Genomic DNA, 21,646 nt, shown 5'->3' on the forward strand with positions numbered 1-21,646 from the left:
AGATTAAATGATATGCCTATATCTTAATAACTAGAAAGTATCTAGAGGTAGGACAGTAGAGTGCCAATCCTAGAGTCAGGAGAAAAAAAAAGAAACATAAATGAAACCTCCAAATGTCTGAAGGGTTGTCACATGAAAAAACTATATTTCTATAGAGCACAACTAAGGTTACTGATAGGCCAAGTTACATGGAAGTGACTACTACTAGGAGTTCAAATATGGCCTCGAACCAGATAATACACTGTTATGACCCTTGGCAAGTCATTTAATGCTGTTTGCATCAGTAACTCATCTATAAAATGACCTGAAGTAGGAAAAGGCAAACATTTCAGTATATGCAAGAAAATCCCAGAGGTGGTCATGAAGAGTCTGAAACAATCCCAGACATAGGAAAAATACATACATTCTCCGAACTCCAAGTCTTTTATCTATTATTCACTGGCTGTGTGATCTTAATGCATTAACTATAAATTCAAGGATTTTTTTAAAACCATTAAGAGCTCAAAATATTCCAAAAAACTGTTTCTGTTTTTAGAAAAATTCTGAATTCTATGATTATAGGATTTATTAATAAATTCCTACTAAAATGCAAGGAAACTGACTATAGATACAAATTTCTAATCAGTCCTAAAAAAGTTTCTTTACCTCACTGTCTGGTCATAAAAATTTCCAGAATCATCGGGAACTACCTCAGGAGTCTGCTGTCTTTCCTCTGGTTCTTCTACTTCTTCCTCAGATTCTATTTTGGGAAATAAGATTAATTTACACAATTTCACCATTCAGTCAACAGGTATGAATTCAAAAAAAAATTATGCAAACCATTTGGAGAGAGAAGTAATACATGAGAAAGCAACCCTAGTTAGCAGAACCTTTAAAATCAAGTCAAGGCTTTAGCTCTTTGTGGAAGCATCCCTCAATGGAAATAAAATCTTTTACTAAAGAACAAATATAAGATAGGAACCTGGAGTGTGCAGTGCGATGTCTAACACTGATTACATTTTATTTATAAAGTCAATTGTATTATCTCCCTTGCCCTCTAAAAGTGGGTAAGATACAGTACATGGTAGAATTATCCTAAACCTCAATTAAGAGGAAGGAGTTACTTATCTCATAAAAACCACTGTATTGAACCTATTAGATGGTCTTCTCATATGAACCCAGCTGTGTACTGGTAAATATTTAACTAACAAGTGACTCTGGGAAGATAAATGTGTATACAATATACACTTTAAGGTTAATTCGCATTACCATCATTATCATTTTCTTAAATCTGAACAAAACAGTAAACCAAACCCAGATTTATAGATTTGCCAATTTCCAAGGCATAAAAACTTTGAAAATTTAACAATCAGTTCCATGAGCTGGATTCTGTATAAGGTGATTAACAGTAAAGAAATGTAGGTGCCCCATTCAAATTAAATAGAAAAAACATTTTTAGTTACAAGTTACAACGACAAAGATTCAAATAATGTCAATGAACTAAAAATATCAGCCTCTACATAGTAGCCCCAAGACATTGATAGATGGCAAATAAACTGGCATATAAAAAGGAAAGTCAGTATGTATTGTTTTCTTTACCTTCTTGGGGTTCCGTGACAAAGCCACCAAAAACCTCATCTTGATATCGGAAGATGTCATTATGAACATAGAATTTGTTTGCAACAGAACCCTGAAGTGCAAGAAGAAAAAGGCATTTACTAACTCAGCTGGCATTTCAAGAACCCAATCATCTAAAGTATAATGACTGAATGAATGAGCTTACATTTTTTAATAGACTGGAGTAAAATTTGTAAAATCTATTGTGCTCAATATTACAAATACTAAGAAAAAACAGGCAATAACACTCCTTAATTAACATACATGCTAAGGAAAGGGCAGTGGCAGTAGCACTATGGTTTGAAGCTGAGAATTAAAGAGCTCTGACCACAGCTACAAGAAGAGCACAAATAGGGTCAGACTTGACCCACACACATCCATGGGAGGGCCCCAGATGACTGGATAGGTCAGTAAGAAGGGTTCTTGCCTGTCCTTTGTTGCTGTTTTGATTGCTCATTCTCAATTGTCTAAAAGGATCAGGGGCAGAAATTAATATACTGCAAAGATTATATAGGACCCAGATCATTTAGATTACTGGTTATTAAGGTTGAGAGTGAAGTGTTGTGAGCCAGGAAGTGGAGGAACCCTGGGTAGTCTGAGTTAACTTTGCACTCAAGTAGGCTGACTAGGACTCAGCATGAGTGACGAGATAGAGATAAAGTTTTAGGTTTCTGGCTGAAAGCTCCCAAGATCCCAGGGAATTTCCCTTTACACTTCTTTTTATCTCCTCAGTCAAGGGTTTTCCCCTTTCCAGGTTGCTTTTTTATCAGTTGTCTTTGGTATTTTGGATATACTTTAACAAGAAATTACTGCATCTCAACTCCCAGTTTTAAGGAATCCATTAAAGTAAATGTGGTAATCTTGACCTGGATAGTATTTTGTACTTGGCTCATCTGGAGGTCTAATAAAAATAGAGAATTTATTCTAATTACATTAATTGTCAAGTCTTAAGACCTCCTCTAAGCTGAGACTTAAAGCAGTAATATAAAAACAATTTTTCCAAGTGCAATGAGTTGTGTTCCATTCCTTCTAATAAGAACACTAACTTTGAATAATATTTAAAAGAGATTAAGCACAATGGGAGGAAGACATTCAAAATCACATTCTATAACAACAGCATCAAAAAAACTTTCCACAAGTGAAAAAAAGAAACATAAATGAAACCTCCAAATGTCTGAAGGGCTGTCACATGAAAAAATTATATTTCTACACAGAGCACAACTAAGGTTACTGATAGGCCAGGTTACATGGAAGTGACTACCAGCCTAATATGACAAAGTCAAGAACTTTCTACTAATTAGAACTACCAAACAATGAAAACTGGCTGTCTCAAAGTGTGACAAGAAATATTCAATTTTTTTCTGTATAAAATTGCAGACAGAGGACACAATGCCTCTTCTCTCATGGTCTTATATTTCCAAATTTTTTAATTGTTCAGTTATGGAAAACAACATAAAGCAATGGACTAGAATTATAAATCAGACAACTGTAACAAAAGAATTAACTAATGAGACAAAATCAAACAAGAGAGTGCTTATTAACTTGGCAATTATAAAAACAGTACAACTTGTGAGGTTTAAATGATCTTCAAAGTCATTTTCAGTGGTATATGCCAATTCACTGTTTTTTTTTATTTATTTTCCAATTCACTATTTTGATTTGAGGTGGTCACACAATTAAAAATGACAGTTCACATCAATACATACCTCCGGTGCAAGTACAAATGTCTGCATGAATCTCCGAAATGCTTGGTTATTATTAGACAGCAAGCCCATCACCTGGACCACAACACCATCATTGAGGGTAGCATGAGCATCCACATGATGAATCTTAGTGTGACAATTTGTAAAGTTTTGGGACATCACTTTCCGAAGAATTTCCTAAAGAAGTCAGGTAAGTCAGTTAACCCAATTTAAATTTATTCAGTTTCAACAAGAGATCAAATTAGGTAGTATTAACTCATTCTCCAAGTTTATACTTTCAAGGGAACCTTTCTTTTCCTTTTTTCCTATTTTTTTATTCTACAAAATTCTATCACCTATGGCTTAAAAACCTCACTTTCATAATTATTTCACTACATTAATAGTTTCATTTCCTTACAAGGGTCTACCCAGCTTATCCTTGTTTTCTAATTTGATTCCTTCTTCCTACATATTTATCATATCCTTATATAGAAATCCTACTTCATCCAATTAGCTTTTGAGCTAGTTAAGTTCAGTTAATCACTGAGCATATTGCATAACTGGTACCTAAAAAAAGCAATGACTGAACCAAAAAAAAAAAATCATGATTTCTAGGATTATCCAATTATCACAAAAGGTTAAGATAACAATTAAAAACCAAGACTAAGTGAAACTTCCATAAACCAATTATCCTGCAATTACTGATTTAAAGTCAATAAATCAGTTCAAGTCAGTTTAGAAATTTTAGAAATATGTATTTCTCACAATTTTACATTTTGTTTTTAGATATTAGATTTAAACAATAGTCTAAAGGGAAAAAATTGTCAGTTGTTTCAAAATACTTACTTTTTGTCCATAGACAGCATCAGCTGGTTTTCCATTGGAATCCAAACCTCCATGAACATAAGATGAGTTCTTTCCATAAAACCTGTAAAACAAGACCTGATGACTCTCAAGAATCTTGCTAAGAAGAGAGCAGAACCAAGACATTATACATATTAACAACACTAAGTTGATCTAGGAACAACACTAAGTTGATCTAGGATGGATGTAACTCCTCTCAGCAGTTCAGAGCTAGGACAACCCTGGGAGACCTGTTAAGGACAATGTCATTCACATCCAGACCACCCCCTACGGCCTCCAAAAAATACAAAAAACCACCACAGAATCTGAATGAACACTGTGTTTACTCTTTAAAAATTTCTTTCCTTTCTATCCCAGGGTATTCTTTCTTTTTCCTTAGTCCGAATTCCTCATGCATATAATGACTAATATGTAAACAGATTAACACAAATGGACATGTACAGTGTTCACTAAACTGTTTGCCACTGAGGGGAGGGAGGGAAAAGGAATGGTGAAAGAAAATGGCATAACTTATATTCAAGTTGATGAAAGGTAAAAAACTTTCATAATACGTAATTGGAAAAATAAAGTTGAAAGTCAACTTCAAGAGTTGACAGTAAATTTCAGCTCAAAGAAAAAGAATCTTGCTCAATTTTTTACTTTTAAAAGCTGCTTTTTAAATTCAATTAGACAAGTTTTCTTTATATATATATATGTATATATGAAGTGTAATATTGTGGGATTTTTTTCAAGAATCAATGTCTGGTTTTCCTATAAAGTCCTGAAGCAGGGCACCCTTGAGGATTTTAAGCAATAATAGTGCCTATTTACCATTTAGAAAGCACTTTCCTCCTTAGCCATACAATTAGTAAAAACAGCATTACCTAATTTTACAGATGAGGAAACAGAAGTTTAAACAGGCCAATGCTCTTTCTAGTTTCTGATCAAAACATATTCTGCATTTGATCACAGTACAGTTTAATAAAAAAATGCCTACCTATGCAGCATGTCTGGTGCCTGGTTCAACAAAGTATAATACTGTCTCACAAATTCCCGCCTGACCAGCAGGGGACTTGGCTTCTCCATAACCATCTCTTTGGTCAACTGCAACCTAAGAGGAAAAAAAAAAATGACACAAATAAATCTAAATTGTATTTTCTTCATATTCATATGGGGCACATAATAACTTAAACCACAAAATAAATAATTATGTTCCATCAAAAATAAAAGTAACATAGAAAGAAGAGTACACTTAAATCTATGTCACTTTAGAACAACGTGGCTCAGTGAGCTTTTCATTTTCTATTCTCTCTGAAATCATTTGCCTAGCAATCATAAGAAAAATTCAATAATTTAGAAGAAAAATTCTGAGAGAAACTTTGTGGTGAAATTAGCCAATATACCAATAAGATTCAAAAACAAATTCTAAAGGATGAAATCAATTAAAATAACTTTTAAAGGTATAGGTAAGTTCCATAGTGAGGAGGTAAGAAAATTCCTTATAAAAGTCTAGACTTTTTAGAAGGAAAAATGTTTCACTGCACTATGAAAATTTTGTATTCTATTGTTTGGTTAGGTTGTTTTATACATTATGGGATGTATGAGATTATCCCTTCAGATATCTGACGGACAGCCATAAGAAAGCAGACAATATTTGCAGGCTATATTTGGTCAAACATTTAATTAATTGAACCCTAAGAAGTTCCTAGATTTATTGAAATGAGTTCGTCTACAGTTGCCTTGGCAACACCAAACCAGTACAGTGGGTCAAAGGTTCCCCACCCTTCGGTTAAGAGAACAGGATCATAATCAAAATAAAATTGCCAGGAAGAAGCATTCAAAAGAATAAGGAAAAACTTTCTAAATAGAGCCATAAAACAATGAAATGGTTTCCTTCAGGAAATAAAAAATCTATCATTGTGATAGTTCAAATAAAAGCTAGATTAAACCTTCCTAAATCAGAGATTCTACAGATATATTTATTTAACAATTAACAAATAATAAAACAAGGCTAGACTTACAAAAGAGATTTATAAAGTGTGCAAAAAATTACATAATTTCCAAAAATAGAACAAAATATATTTACAATAGAATTTATAAATATGAATTCTGAGAAATGGTATACATCATAAAATAATGCAATCTATAATACAATAATCTAGGAGCTACCAATTATCTGCTTCTGTTTTACAGTTCTTTAACTCCTATGTCTATTCTCTATGAAAGTAGAATGTATTTCTAATTCATCTGGACCTAGAATGACATGAAAGTCAAGACATTTATGTCAACTGTCAACTGTTCAGGTCTTAATCACATCTTATAATTTTACTTCAAGTCTGGTGGTTCAAACACATACAGCAACTCAAAGGAAAAATGATAACTATTCTCAAACACAGGTCTATGTTGGATAGAGATTTTGGAGGTTTTTTCCTGGTGGGATTTTTTTTGGCCCAAAAATATTTTTGATAATTTATAAATTCCATAAACATAAACTTATTTATAAATGTACCAGTATATTTATGAGCACTTTTTTGCAGTGGCTAAGAAATGAAATTCAAGGAAATGTCCATTAATTAGGAATGACTCATCAAAACTGTGGTACATGATGGAACATAAGGATATATTAGAAGCTAAAAGGCAAATTAAGGAAAACCAGAAAAACATTTATAATTATAACAATATAAACAGAAAAGACTAACTTTCATTCCCCCCAATACGACCCTCCAACCCAATCCCAACCCGCCACAGAACACTAAGTGTAATGAGTAAGGCTTGTTGTACCAAAAAATAACCCAATGAATATACTGAAAACCTAACATGGATCACTATATATTAATAGCAGATTTGGATGATATATTCAGTTAGTTCTGCTGAGTGTTCTAGTTTTCCCGTTTTTATATTGGATGATTTTTTTTATTGGGAGTTTTTTAATATGGGAAGAATACAATGAGAAATGAAAAGTAATAAAAAGATTAAAAAGCCTTACAAACTGAATTATTTATGGGGGGGATAAAAATGCCCTATTTGCAATAAATATCAGATAAGCACTGCGAACTGGGAATTATGATTTAATCCTAGGTCTGAAGGGATATGAACTTTAAGATTACTGCTGCTTCATTATGGTTTATGTCACTGTGGTCACTGAGGCTAGATTTAGCCTTAAATGGTCATTTAGCAATAGAGCAAAGAAAAATAATCATCTTAGAAACAAATGAAAGAAAAACTGCAAACAGTCTGACTACTCCATGTTTCCCTCATCTATCCAATGGAAGGGTGAAGAAATTTTAATTTGGTTATGGAGCTTTTTCTCCATTTAACAGAAGGATGAGAAATAAAGAAAAATCTTCAGACTTTGAAAATCAAAATTAAGAGTCCAATTCAAGTGTCAAAAGTGCAATAAAAAAACTGAATGGAACCCAAAAAGCTCAACTTCTTTAAGCATTTTACAATAGAAAACCAAGAAATTCCAAAAGCAAAATTGAATTATCTAAGATATTGTTTAAATGAGTTTTTAAATTCTTACTTCCTAAGTTGTATTCTTTACACAATACCATGTCTCTCAAGTGTAAACAGCACCTAATCCCAGCCCTGCTAAAATATCCTCAGCTGATGTAAGTGGAAGACAACTATTATTTATCTAACATTCTAAAACTTGACTGAACATAAGTATATTTAAATTTAAGAGGTAGTGCAAAAAATTGGAAATCAAGTAAATGTCCTTCAATTGGGGAATGGCTTAGCAAACTGTGGTATATGGATGTCATAGAACACTACTGTTCTATTAGAAACAAAGAGGGATGGGAATTCAGGGAAGCCTGGAGGGATCTGCATGAACTGATGCTGAGTGAGATGAGCAGAACCAGAAAAAAACACTGTACACCCTAACAGCAACATGGGGGTGATGATCAACTTTGATGGACTCGCTCATTCCATCAGTGCAATAATCAGGGACAATTTGGGGCTGTCTGCAATGGAGAATACCATCTGTATCCAGAGAAAGAACTGTGGAGTTTGAACAAAGACCAAGGACTATTACCTTTAATTTAGGGGAAAAAACTGATATCTTATTGTCTGGTCTTGCTATCTCTTATGCTTTATGTTTGTTTCTTCCTTAAGGATGTGATTTCTCTCTCATCACATTCAATTTGGATCAATGTATACCATGGAAACAATGTAAAGACTGGCCTTCTGTGGGGGGTAGGGGGAGGGAAGTAAGATTAGGGGAAAATTGTAAACCTCAAAATAAATAAAATCTTTAAAGAAATAAAAATAAATAAATAGAAAAAGAAACCTAAGTTTTGCTAAAAAAAATTTAAATGGTAGTTCCTTGAATTTAAAAATATAAGTTTAATAAGATATAATTTAATGCAAAACTAAAAACCAAATTCTATTCAATGTTAAAGGACAAATGATTGACAACAACAAAAAAGTCAAAATCTGGAAACTTTATAAAAACTGAAAACTTTAAAATTTCAGAAATCAATTCTTTCTCCATGTGGAAAATTCCGTATTTTGAGAATAGGAAAGGAACTGGTCATCAAGTTGGGGGTATAGAGAGAAAATAGCCTTATACTACCTAGTTATTTTACCCTAGATGAAAAAGATTTAGCCTTAAATGGCTTAACTCAGTTAATTTTTGACCAAGCAGTTTATAGAATATGTCATCTGGTCCATTCCTGACTTTCTCCTTAAGAGACAGTCTTAAGTATTATATAGTGCTTTAAAAAATTCAGTTATAACTAAGCATTAAAAAAAAACTATCAAGGAAACAAGAAAACTTAATTCGAACTAGAAGTATGGCAAGATCTTACTACCCAAGTTCTTTGGAAGATATATTTAATTATAAGAAGCAAATGTTAAATCAAGGTTTGCTTCCTATTCTTATAAAAAAAAGGGGGGGACGTTTAAAATATCTTAAATGTGTGAGACAGACTCTGGATGGAGGGCTGAACACAGCACATTAAGTGCACTTCAATCTTAGATATATCTGCTGTTTGTGTGCCAGAACCATCTGCTCACTTCCCAGATCATTAATTTAATTTTACAAACTTCATCTTTATGACTGAGAACTTAGATGAATATTATTTCTAGCAGTTAACTGCCAACAGTTACAAGGTCAGAATTTGAACCTAGGATTTGCTTCCCAATGTCTCCATAAAAGCATCTTTCATATCCAACTTCCTGTCAAGTAACAGCGTAAATGAAAAAAATTAAACGAAATAAATAGCTGCAAATTTCTATCCATTACTTGGTTAAATCATCAAATCCGTTCTTTTGATGATCTGGGTAACCAATTCAAATAAAGGCAACATAAACCTCTTAACTAAATTAACTACCCCTCAGTCCAGCTTTCTTTTTAAAGCTACAGGTAAGTATAGACAAACTTAAGCTAAAATAATCTTCACTTTGTGCTTTGTGGAATTTTCTACCATCTGCTATAGTTCTGGAACTTGGAAGAAAATCAATATAATCTGTCCATCAAGTTATCAAATTGCAGTTATGTAAATGTTTAATAGTGCAAGAAAAATATTAAGCAAACCAAGGCTCAAATTTGCCAAATTTATTAGCATTTTCAATTCTAGCAAACAGATGCTCATCAGTTTGTGTCTGAAAAAAGGCAATAACCATGTAAAACCAAGTCAATATAGCATTGCTGTCACAATTTCTTGTTTGTATCAGATTTCCCACAAATATCCTTGTCATTCCCTTTGCAGCTTAATAAAAATTAAGATTCATGAAACAGCAAAGTCTCTCTCCTCATTAGCTACTTTAATATGCATGTCATTAAAAAAATGAAAAATGGGTAGATATGGCAAGAGAAATGACATTTAACTCCTTAATAAATTCATGCCAATTTTGGCAAGCAGTTTATGATAGAGGAGCAAGTATTCAAAGCTTAAAACTAAATGTTATTAAAATGTGCACAGTAATGTCACTATACTAGATATGTACCTACCTCAAAGATATCAAAAGAAGAAGCCAAGTATTGATACATACAAAAATACAGATCATAGAACTCTGTGGTAACAGAACTGTTTGTAACAAAATAGGTACATTTTCATGCTAATTCCAAGAAATGTGTAACAATACATTAACTTAATTTTAAGAAATGCTAAAAGATGGATTCAGAGAAACCTGCAAAGACTTACAGGAACTGATACAGAATTAAGTGAATAGTACCAGGAGAGCAATTTATAAAAAAGATAAACCATAAGGAAAACTGGAGGGCCAGCTAAGTGGTACAGTAGATAGAGCAGTGGCCCTGGAAGTCAGTAGGACCCGAGTTCAAATACAGCCTCAGACACTTAATAATTGCCTGTGTGACCTTGGGCAAGTTACTTAATCCCATTGCCTTAAATAAATAAAAAAAAATTTAAAAAGAAAACTGGAAAATTTAATAAGTATCATTAATTTAATCAATTGAGACACCAGAAAACTGATAATGAATTAAGCATCTCTGGGTAGAGGAGATGAACTTAGAGGTGTATAATGAAATGCATTCTGCTTTATGTATAGTTTGTTTTTCACTATGCTTAAGAAGTAATATGGGGTGTAGAAGTATAGTTGTGGGGGTGGAATTGAGAAATAATGATGTAAACAAAAAATAAAAAACTGAAACATTTTAAAAATATGGAGAAGACTGTTTAAGGTCAGAAAAGGATAAATAAGCAAGATAAATAATGTCATATTTAATATTTTTTAAAATGAGCTATCCTCTTACCTGCTTTTTATATATAAAACTGTTCATGTTCACTGAGTTCATAATGAAAAGGAAAAATTGAATTTAAAAAGATAAATCAACATTCCCCTCTAAAGTCCTCTTCATTTAGTGCCTTAAAATATGTCGAGGCTATCCTTGGCTACTTAAACGAAATTAAGTTCTTTCAGGTTCTACAGAACTAGAAAAGGGTTTATGTATGTTATCAGAAAGCCAGTCAAGAGACACATATCACCAAAGTTGCTACTGGGAAATATATTTATTTCCTGGAGAAATTCTCAAAATGATTTCTGTGAGAAAAAGCACCAAAAGGAAAATCACAGATCCTTTTGAGAATTTTTTTTGATCAAACTTGAGTGAAATGAGAAACTTTTCCTACACTCCGTACCAATGCACATGGATATCTACTTAATCTCAGAGTTGTCTAGGGCACTGAGAAGTTAAATGATGTACTCAGAATTGCAGAACCCCATCAGAGATAGACCTTGAAGCTGGTTATTTCCAACTCAAAAGTCAACGTACATTTATTCACCACACCAAGATACTTGTAATTAAATATTAAAAATGTAGAATATATATGTAACCCTCTTTTTCAAGAGTTCTGTGAAAAAACTTGGACACAAAAGAATGGAGATGGGGGAATGGTAAGGGGTGCTGAACAGTCTTCCCCTTTTTCAGCACTGAGGGTTATTTAAAATTTTAGCTGAGGGCAAATTTGACCCTGATCTTGAGTGTCTGTGGACAAGAAAGGTTGGAAGCCAATTCAAGTAAAAGGAGACAGAGAGGATGGGAGATATTGACAGGCAGGACAAGGAGAGGTTAGGAAAGCAGAGTGTATCCCAGTTAAGAGTCTTCCTATGAAATTCATCCAGAATTGAACTGATGACCTATCAACAGAGTGGGGGGCAAGCCCTAGGAAGATAGGGACAGACTTCAGATGGTCAACTGCCATCCAAGACACAGAAAAACATATCACTAATTCCAAAGTGTGGAGAAAAAAATTCTGGTTAGGTTTTAGATAAACTGAAGGGGAGGAGACAGAGACCGTAGGAAGTGTCTTGCTATGGACTCTAAATTTAAATTTACTTGTATCAATTATTTGTATATCTCTTATATCATCACCACAAATTACTTGAGTTTCTGGTTACATTGATCTCTGCAATCTAAATTCCTTCTGCAATCAACAAACTTTAAGTTACATACAATGTATCAGGAACTGATAGAAGGGACTGGGAAAAACAAATAAAAGTGAGATAGTTCCTCACTTCAAGGAGTTCACATAAGTATCAGGATACAAACAAAATAAATTTAAAGTAACAGGGACAAAAGATGATCTAGAGAAAGTAACTAGAAACCAGGATATATTCCACCCACTGTAACTTTACAATACTACAGAGGTTTCCTAAAGTGTACAAGAATACGGTTGTTGGTGAAGATTCTAGGGGCTTGAGTTATACCAAATCATGGTAAATGATCTTCAGTTTCAAGTGGCAAAAAGCTAAATCCTTACCTCTGTCCTTTCCCAAGTTTTTGCAGTTACCATTAGTTCCTCCATGTATAAGATGTACCCTTTTTCGAAAAATTTGGGGTCTAAAAACTGGGGATTGTCTTAAATAGTGGTTATAATTTTTTACTTGCATTTCCTACTTTTTCACGTGTTGTCTTTGTGCTCATTTATTAGGTTATGTTTTACCACATTCTGCCCTGAAAATGGCTCAGAAAAGATTTCTATTTTACACTGCTGAATTCAAGTTAAAAGTGATCCAGTTTGCAAAAGTGAATGGAAATCATGCTGCTGAAAGTAAGTTGTCCTCCTCCAACTGAGAAAACAAGGCCATGAGAGGCAAGTCAGCAAAATGACCTGATTTAGAGAGGAAATTAAGAGATGGATTGAAGAGCAAAGGGCCATTGGGATTCCAGTGTCCACAAAGATGGTTCAGCAGGAGGCAAAAAGAACTGCTGATGAAAAAGAAGTGATTGACTTCAAAGGAGGACACAATGGGTACTTCAGGGTCATGAAACAGAATGGACTAAGAGTGCGTCCATACACCAGATTTACCCAGGGAATGCTTGTGGTCAACCACATACCAAAGCTCAAGCAGGAGAGCAGGCAGAACCTCTCCTAAGACAATGATTCATCATCAAACACAGATGAGGACAAGCTAATGGATGGGAGTTTGACAGTGAGGAGGAATTGTATGAATTTTGATGAATAAAACTTGAATAATTTTATGTAATACATTTTTTTCAAATTTCAGGCCCCAAAATTAAAGTGTCTCATACACGGGACTGTCTTATACGTGGAGAAATACAGTACACCTTATGAAGGATTGAAACTTGGCCCAGAGACACAAATACAGCTCAAAAATAAAAAACTTTTATAGGCCTTCTCCAAAAAGATGAATTCGAAATCAGTTCACATGGATTTCAATGGTGCAAAGATGAACCAGATCAATCATTATCTTAAGTCAGATGCCTTCTGAACTCATTTGAAATTTTACTGTACTATAATGGCAAAGAATGCTCAAGGTAGCTCTGACGTAGAGGTCTTTGAATGCTGAAGACATCATATTTTGTCAGATAAGCAAATTCATTTTAGTTTTATGAAACTGCTTTTTCTTTTTTTAAGTTCGTTTATAAAGAGATGGCTCATTGGGAAGAGGAATGTGATAGGAAAATAAAGCATTAATAAAAACAGGGGAAATATAAGTACCTTTAAGGCAAATAGCATTAAAAAAAACTTTCCCACATCATTCATCATACTTCCCAAGTCAACCATGTCCATAACAACATTATAAAACAAGATTCTGGGTAAAATTCTCAAATACTTTTGACCCTCAGTCAAAAGCTTTTTTTAATTAGGTTTGAAAATAAACTTCCAGATACTGAGACAATCTATACTGATCAAATCCACATACAATAACAGTAGAAATAAATCTATTGCGACTAGTAGTTCTAACTAGGTTGTATAGATTAGTACAAAAGAACAGAGAACTTTAAGTAATCCAAATCTTTTCAATAAGCAAAAAGGATTTCCATAATTGGTTATTTTTCACTCAATACCTGTTCTCTATATTATGTAATGAGTCTTCCCCAACAGTCTCCTTAAAGAGCTTTAATCATTCATAATGGCAATTTATGGCAATGGCAATTTATGGCAATAATTCTTAAGGGATTTAACTTGCATATAAGTACTCTTTCCATTTTACTTAACCATAATTTCAGCCAGAGCTCCAAATAGGAAGTTTCCCTTTACTGTCTCCATTTAACTAAAATTGAAGAAGAAAAAGGCAAAGGAAACTTTTATAAGGTGAAACGGGTAGGTCGTAGATTTAGTCTTCTGATTCCCCAGAATAATGCACTTTCCACTATATCACCTAGCACCTTTCACAAAATTTGGTTTTGGTTTTTGTGGTATATATAGCTCAGGAACTAAAATATATTTTTAAAACCCTTCAAACCTGAGCTGGAAATAGTTATTGCCATGAAAATATTTATATGATAGTGTCTTCTTAACTAAGAAGGAACTGGAGCCATTACTTTGTCAATAACTAGTAGAAATATACCAAGATAATTTAAAACACCTAAAAATATGTATATATTTATAATCTTTGGGAAATTACAACATTAGCCACCTTTATAAAGTTTCACATTCTACTACATCTTCACCTAATGATGCTAGTAGTAGCTATTAACACAATTCTGTTTAAGATACAAAAAAAGAAAGATTGTAATATGCCTCCCTTTATTTGATAAATGAGGAAAACTTCTGGGCAAGAATAATACCCATCTTTCAACAGGTAGTTTGACTCTAAGCAAAACAAGTTCTAGCACTTTCTCAACCTATCATCAAATTCTTTCCAAACTGCTACAAACATGGGTAATGCAATTTATATACTATGAATATTTGTAACAGGCTTTATTTTTCTTGATTTCTCAGTGGGTGAGGGAAAAGGACGTAGAGAATTTGGAACTGGAAAAAAAATACAAAATTGAATTTTTAAAAACTGCTACAAAAAAGGGTTGACATAAATGCAAACAAAATAAATGCATACACATACTCATTTGGTGTTCTGTAGAAGGGTGGTGGTCAGATGCATATGCATACCCCATTTATGTACTGTATAAAGCATCAGAGTAGTCACTTTGTTTCAATTAGCCTGTAATTGTACCTCATTAGCTACATAATCAAACGATCAAGATGTTACTAACTTTACATTTTGATAGCACAAATAACAAGTTGTTTGAAATTATGATTGCTAGGCATGCATACTACAAAACATCTTGAAACAAACCTTTTATTTCCTCTCCTTGCAGTATTAAACAGCTATTGCTTGGCAGTTTCAAATGAATTGATTGGCAACATTTCTCAAGTCAAGTCCAGTCAATCACTGAGTGGCATTCCCATGAGCTTAGAAAGTCACGTTTAAAGATATTCTTTACTTTCTAAGGTTAGTTTAGATATAAACAATGCTAAAAATGAAGTGACATACACAACTGAACACAATACCTATTATGAAATATTACAATTGTCATTAGAGCCAGTAGAATAGTAAATATTTTAAATGACTTCATTTTTATCAAATGGTTAGGAGGCAAAAAATAAATGCTTTCTCAGGAAGTTTGTAAAAAATTCTACCATTTTCCATCACATTTGTGTAAATCTTGTTTTAAATCAAAATATATGAATAAATTAGATGAAGCCAAACTTTTAGACTATATTTAGTATTGGGTCAAATACAGCAAAATTGTATTCAAATAAAAAACTCTAACATAAAAATTAAGCTTATACATTAAACACCTTCCAATTTGTAACACATTAAAAAAACTTATTTCACATAATTTATAAAATAAATTTAATATGAAGTCTTGCATATAAACAAATAAGATCTTGTTAGATTACTTAAGATTTTTACAGAATGTATCACATAAAATATTCATTTTAAATTGGCTTAGAAATTTCATATTTGAATTCTTACAACTATGGCGGAACAAAATTTATTTGGCAATTATACAATGTAAATTTTTATGTGGAACTTTTGGAAACAAAACTATCTCTGCAGTCATTGAAAACAGATTTAAGAGAATATCATGAGTTATATTGCCTTAAGGATTCATAACATCTTTTTTTTTACTAAAAGGGGTTCACTGAATTAAAAAAAAAGCTAAGAAACACTGCTTAGTTCTGCCACCTTTTTACAAAGAAAAAAAAGGGGGAGAGGTACAAAATAACCTGTGCACTTTCCAAAGAAAATTGCCCTTATTGTCCTCAAAAAGAAAAAATGATCTTAAAAAGCTTCAATGACAAAGATGACATCCTGTAAGATAATCATTTGTTACAGTATGGAATAATAGCAACTTACACTTTTGAGTTACATATTAAGATTAAAATTTACTGAAAAGGTTTCACTAAATTGTAAAGATAGAACATTGACTGTAAACATGATGTGTTCTGTGACCTAAAGTCTCCTTCAGCTCCAACGTTGTTTTAGACATATGATCTCTAAGTTTGTGGTAGACACAAACAACTTATTCAAAAAAAAAAAGGGGGGATGACTTGATGATTCATGATTCAAACCACAACAGCATCAAACATAGTATATAGCATTACCATCACTGAATTTGGGCACTTCATTTGAACCCACTTTTAATCCTCTCATACCTACACTTTTGCCATCTCCATATCCTTTTTTACTGACAAAAAGAACTTCAAAGAGGAAATGAGATAATTACATCAATTCAATAGGTTAAAGCTTGGGAAACCTTGTCAAGGTATTTCATCAAAAATTTATTTTTAAAAAGCAACCTTTGCCTCTCTTCATCCTTTATGGGCATATCAATATAATTTTTTAGAACCAGCTTCTAATTTTCATATTCAAGATAACTGGCTTGTGAGTGTTAAAGTATAAAAATGTTTTGATTTCCCTAATTTACAAGGAAATTCTGAGGAAATAAATTTATATAAAGACTGAAGCATGTTAATCATCAACCTCAATATCCTAAATTCTTCATGATGAGAATAAAAATCTCACTTAAGAGAATTTTGTGTTCTGTTTTTAAATATCTTTTAAGGAGCTTTGTGTAAATAAAAAAAACTACAAAATGCTGGTAATTTTAAGGATTCAAGCAACTTGGATTATAATCCCAGGAATCATCCTTCTTTTGGAAAATGGGAGTTAATTACATGGACTTTGTTGCCTATCTAATAGTTATAAAGATCAAATTAATATTAAAACTCTTTGTATATTTTAAGAACCACAACACAATGTAAAGTTTTCACATTTTCAAGTAAATTAAGAGGCCTAAAAAATTATCTCATGATGGCAGATTTTCTCCCTTGCATCATCATTTCTGCTTTAGAGTTTTGCTGGTACTCAAAATGTTATGAAAGCAGATATAATTCAGCAGGATAAAGAAAGAAGCAATATGGCATGGCAGAAATACTAAAGCTAGAGCAATAGAGCTACAGTTTAGTCACTAACCCATCTGATAGAGCTGACAAAGTACACATTCTCTCAGGGCCTCTTCTTTCCTCATCTGTAAATTGAGAAGAGTGAGTTCCTGCCATCATTGAATAGTTTAATGAATGTCTATTAATGACAAAACCACAATTTTTAAACTTTTTTGTTATGATATTCATAATAAATTGCTATCACTATCAATTTTCACCTGTATATATATATATATATGTGTATGAAAAGGCAGTATAATGGAGAAGTATTAGACTTAGAAGCAAAAAAAAAATTCAGTTGTCCCAGGTTCAAATGCCACCTGTGATACTAGCTCTATGACAAGATTATGTCACAACTGCTAAGGCTCAAGCACTGTTGCATAGGTAAAACACTACTATACACCCCCCCCAGGTAGAATAACCAAGGAAACTACCACCAAATTTTAATATCAAGAGTAAGCATACTTTCAAAAAAAAATAGAAACACTGGATACTTTGTCTTACTTCACTTTTTATGGCTTGAAAAAAAAATCAAAAGTTAACTACTAAGAAGGAAGGACTCAAGCAAGTCAACAAATTTTTCTCACTAGTTCATGGCTGACCAGTAAGATAAAATTATATAGCTTCATACTTTCAAAACAAGCAGCAAGACTATCCCTGCAAAACAAAATTTTAAATGAAGTCAAGACTTCTATTTTCAATGAAACTTTGAAAACATTCAAATATGAACAAAATGAATACACCAAAATGGAGACTAGTAAAAAAAAATTATGTGGAAAAATGTAAATGCTAATTGACAATAAACTCTTAAAGGAAGCAAGGCACTTTTATTAAGTATAAGAGACACCCCTTTCATTTTTTTATCACAAATCTTGACCTTTAGATTAAAATCCCACTACCTTTTAGCTCCATTTTTCTTTGTGATCATAAACAAATCTAAGATTGGCAAATTCTTGACATGAAGCAATGATTAGTAAAAGAAAAAATCCCTAACACAGTTCAAAGGTTGATCAAAAAGTCATAAAGAGAATATGATCAAATCTAGAGCTCTTAAGAGTTGCCAAACCAATACGAGAGTATGATTTCAATATAGAAGATAGTGCTACTGTTAAATCCAACTCCCAAGAAGTTTTATAGTTCTTTCTGTAAAATTTAATCCTTCCCTTTTCTTAAACCTGTTGCTTGTGCAAAAAATAGAATGACTGCCAAATTGTTTTTTACCTTAAGGTAAATCTTTAAATAAAATATTGAAAGTCACAAGTCATTTATTTATTCCAAAGACTTTCTATTACTCTGTGTTCAAGAAAGCTTTGTCTACTGAAAAGTTATTACTTAAAGATTGTAAAGTCAAAGTTCAGTTATTCTGCAGGTAAATCACTTGCCTGGGCCAATAACAGGAATACCTAATATCTCCAGGCTGCTAAGTTCACTTCTATTAATATTCCAACATTTATTTAAGTACCCAGAGCAATGTACTGAATTGTGTTCTAAGGATATGGATTTTTTTTAAAGATATAATTCCTGCCCTCAAAAAGCTTACTTTGTAAGAGAAAGACAGAAGTATTATAAATAAAGGGTTGCAGTAATTGTTGTATATGAACTCAGACCTGAAGCTAAGTCATATGTTAACCTAAAGCATTTATTTTCTAATGTTGTAATTTGAATTTTCTGATATACTGAGAATTTTTATGCTAAATAAATGTATTTAGCGTAACGTGACTTAAATATACCATGAAACTTAGAATGAAAACCTAATAATACTATCTTTAAGCCACTCCCTCAAACCAGAATTTTTTAAATTGTGTCTTGGATTGCCCTTGGGAGCCTGGGAAGTCTGTTCTCAGAATGTTTTTAAATATATAAAAGTACAGGAATTACAAAGGAAAGCAATTATATTCAAATAGTTATTAAAGCCAATATTAACCAAACTTCCAAACCTCAGGTTTATGAACACTTACTCAAAAAACTTTCAAAATCAATGAAAGAATGAACATAGTTGGGTTAGCTACATATTTCCTATGGTAAAATTAAGTTTTATTTATATATATCATATTTTCAATTTGTTTTGAAAAACAGTCAAATGTATGCTTGAATAATTCTTTTCAAATATGGATTAAATCCTATTACAATCTTAAAGAACAGTCCAAAAAATTTTTTTAACCTAACAAATACCATTAGGTAGACTAGAGAAAACAAAGCATCAAACTTGGAATCAGAAAACAACTGAAATTGGTTTAGTCTCTAAACCTCTATTTTTTCATCTGAAGAATGGGGAGAATATTTTTACTAGCTAGAGTACAGGGTTATTTTCAGGCAAGTTTTAACTTTGAAGATGTTAAAGTTGTCTTCGCATTAAAAAATTTTTTTTTAAAAAAACCCTTTCCCTATAAATTTATTCATGGATTCTCAAAAAAAATGATTTATAATCCAATAATCAGGTTTAGCATTCAAGAATTGTTTTCTGTTTGCTCAGCAGTACCGATTTTACAAAGTATCTCCATGACGTATTTAGCTGGACATAAATTAATACAAGGTTAATTTTTAAGTAGCTGAGATCTATACATTCTAAATTCCTAGGTTGCCCCTTTTCCATCCCACTTTCTTCCAGCTAAACAGTCCTTTCTCCCCAATAGAGAGAGAGAAATTCCAGAAAATACTCTTAATGTCATCTGCTTCAATCCCCTCATTTTACAGATTAGGAAACTTGAGCCTCGGAGGTCTTAATCGGACTGACTGCCTGGGTTCGATGAAGTAACAGAGGCCGGACGCCGTCTGCCCTCCCCCGAAATCGCAGTAACTTTGTAAACAGCCACAACTTTATTACAAGTCCCTCGGGTCTCTTACAGCCCCAAATACAAAGGCCGGGCCCGGGCCCGCTGCTCCTGCATCTGAAAACTAACGGACCCCGGGGCCGGCCCGGGCCGGCCCGAACGGCAGCTCCAGGGCCCGGCGGGGGCAGGCGGCTTTCTTCTGGGCGGCGCGGGCCGGAGGCCTGGTCCCGGGCCGGGCGGGCCGGGCCGGGCGCTCGTTCCATTAGCGCACGTGAGGAGAGGAAGTGAGTCCCGCGGCGCTGCCGGGCTCGGCGGGCCGGGGCCGCTTCCACCCCTCCGGAAGCGGCACCCATCTTGGAGGCCCCGGGGAGGAGAAGGCGAGGCGGCGGCCACGGGGTCCGCGAGGCCTCCGGGAAGAAGCCCCGCGGCTGGGCCGGGGGCCGCCCCCCCCACTTTCCCGCCCAAGGTCGGAAAATTCCGCCGTTGCAACCCTGGCCAAGCACACGCGCATACATGGATGCACATGCATGTGCACACACATGTACTCTCCTCCCCCTCCCGCGTCCCACGTCCCGGGGACCCAGCACGGTCAAGGCCAGGAGGAAAGCCACGGGTGCAGGTGCTCCCCCGAGCCCCCGCGGGGAGCGCGAGCCGAGCAATCCTGCGTCCGGCTTCCCAGCCCCGGGCGCTTGGGGACCAATGGGGGCGGGGAGGGGGCGCGCGCTCGTGGCCGTTGGAATGAGGTGGGGGCGCTGGCAGAGGACTCGCCTCGCGGCGGCGCTCGCGCCGCGGCTCCCCCTCCGCGCTGTTTCCCCTTTTTCCTTTTTTCTTTTTCCGTTTCTGTTTCTTTTCTCTTTTTCGTGGGCAGCGGCGGGGCTCCAAGCGGACGTGGGCTCGCTCTGCCGCTCCGTAGCAGCCCCGGCCTCAGCGGCCCTCCCTCACCTACCTGCAAGGCTGAGCGGGAGAGGAAGAGGCTTCACTCCGAAGCAGGCCGGGTAGCAAAACTCTCTCACGCAACGGCGTCCGCACACACGCGTGCTCAGCCGCCGGTACATATACCAGGGCTCAGCCTACCCTGTTGCTACCGGGTCGTTCGAATCAATAGCCAATCTGCGGCGCGCCCTCGATTCTCTACGAATGTCAATTGGACCTAGATCGAGGAAGGAGGCACAGCGATTGATTGACGTGACGAGCAGCCTGTGACGCTGGGAAGAGGTGGTTTCCCTAGCAACGGATTGACATCGATAAGAACCAATAGTTGAGAGGCAGAGCGGAAACGAAGGTGGGATGAGACTCGACCGACATTCTTCTTAGCCAATGGTTTCGTAAACCTTTCCTTGTTAGGTGAAACGTCTCCCTGGGGCGGAGATTGTTTTTCGTGCAGGAGCGGTTGCTCCGCAATGTGGGACCCGTGTACTTCGGCGTAGGAAACCCTGAACATCAAGGGGCGGGGACAAGGGGGGGGGGGCGCCTTGGCTTCTTCAGAACCAATTAGTGTTCGAGCAGCGGATGATTGACAGCGGGACGGGGGTGTGGGGCTAGTGCCAGGTTCCCCCGCTCGAGCTCATCCCAGGCCTGGGCTCTT

At 35.0% G+C, this 21,646-nt stretch overlaps 1 protein-coding gene across 2 annotated transcripts in view; it reads right to left on the bottom strand.

The window, feature by feature from the left end:
* G3BP1 (G3BP stress granule assembly factor 1) overlaps window positions 1–21,125 on the bottom strand; it is a 30,960-nt gene extending 9,835 nt beyond the window's left edge. The window contains exons 1-6 of one of the 2 annotated variants that reach the window (XM_074212571.1): window positions 21,008–21,125; window positions 5,119–5,232; window positions 4,125–4,206; window positions 3,303–3,476; window positions 1,579–1,669; window positions 646–739 (exon numbers count right to left, since the gene is read on the bottom strand). In XM_074212571.1, the coding sequence (XP_074068672.1) occupies window positions 646–739; window positions 1,579–1,669; window positions 3,303–3,476; window positions 4,125–4,206; window positions 5,119–5,213 (536 nt within the window). In that variant the 5' untranslated portion in view covers window positions 5,214–5,232; window positions 21,008–21,125. The remainder of the gene's footprint in view (window positions 1–645; window positions 740–1,578; window positions 1,670–3,302; window positions 3,477–4,124; window positions 4,207–5,118; window positions 5,233–21,007) is intronic. The other variant, XM_074212570.1, reaches the window with a different exon arrangement.
* Between the last annotated feature and the right edge of the window lie 521 nt (window positions 21,126–21,646).

The sequence above is a fragment of the Macrotis lagotis genome, chromosome 1 (assembly GCF_037893015.1).
Source record: "Macrotis lagotis isolate mMagLag1 chromosome 1, bilby.v1.9.chrom.fasta, whole genome shotgun sequence".
Lineage (NCBI taxonomy): Eukaryota > Metazoa > Chordata > Mammalia > Peramelemorphia > Peramelidae > Macrotis > Macrotis lagotis.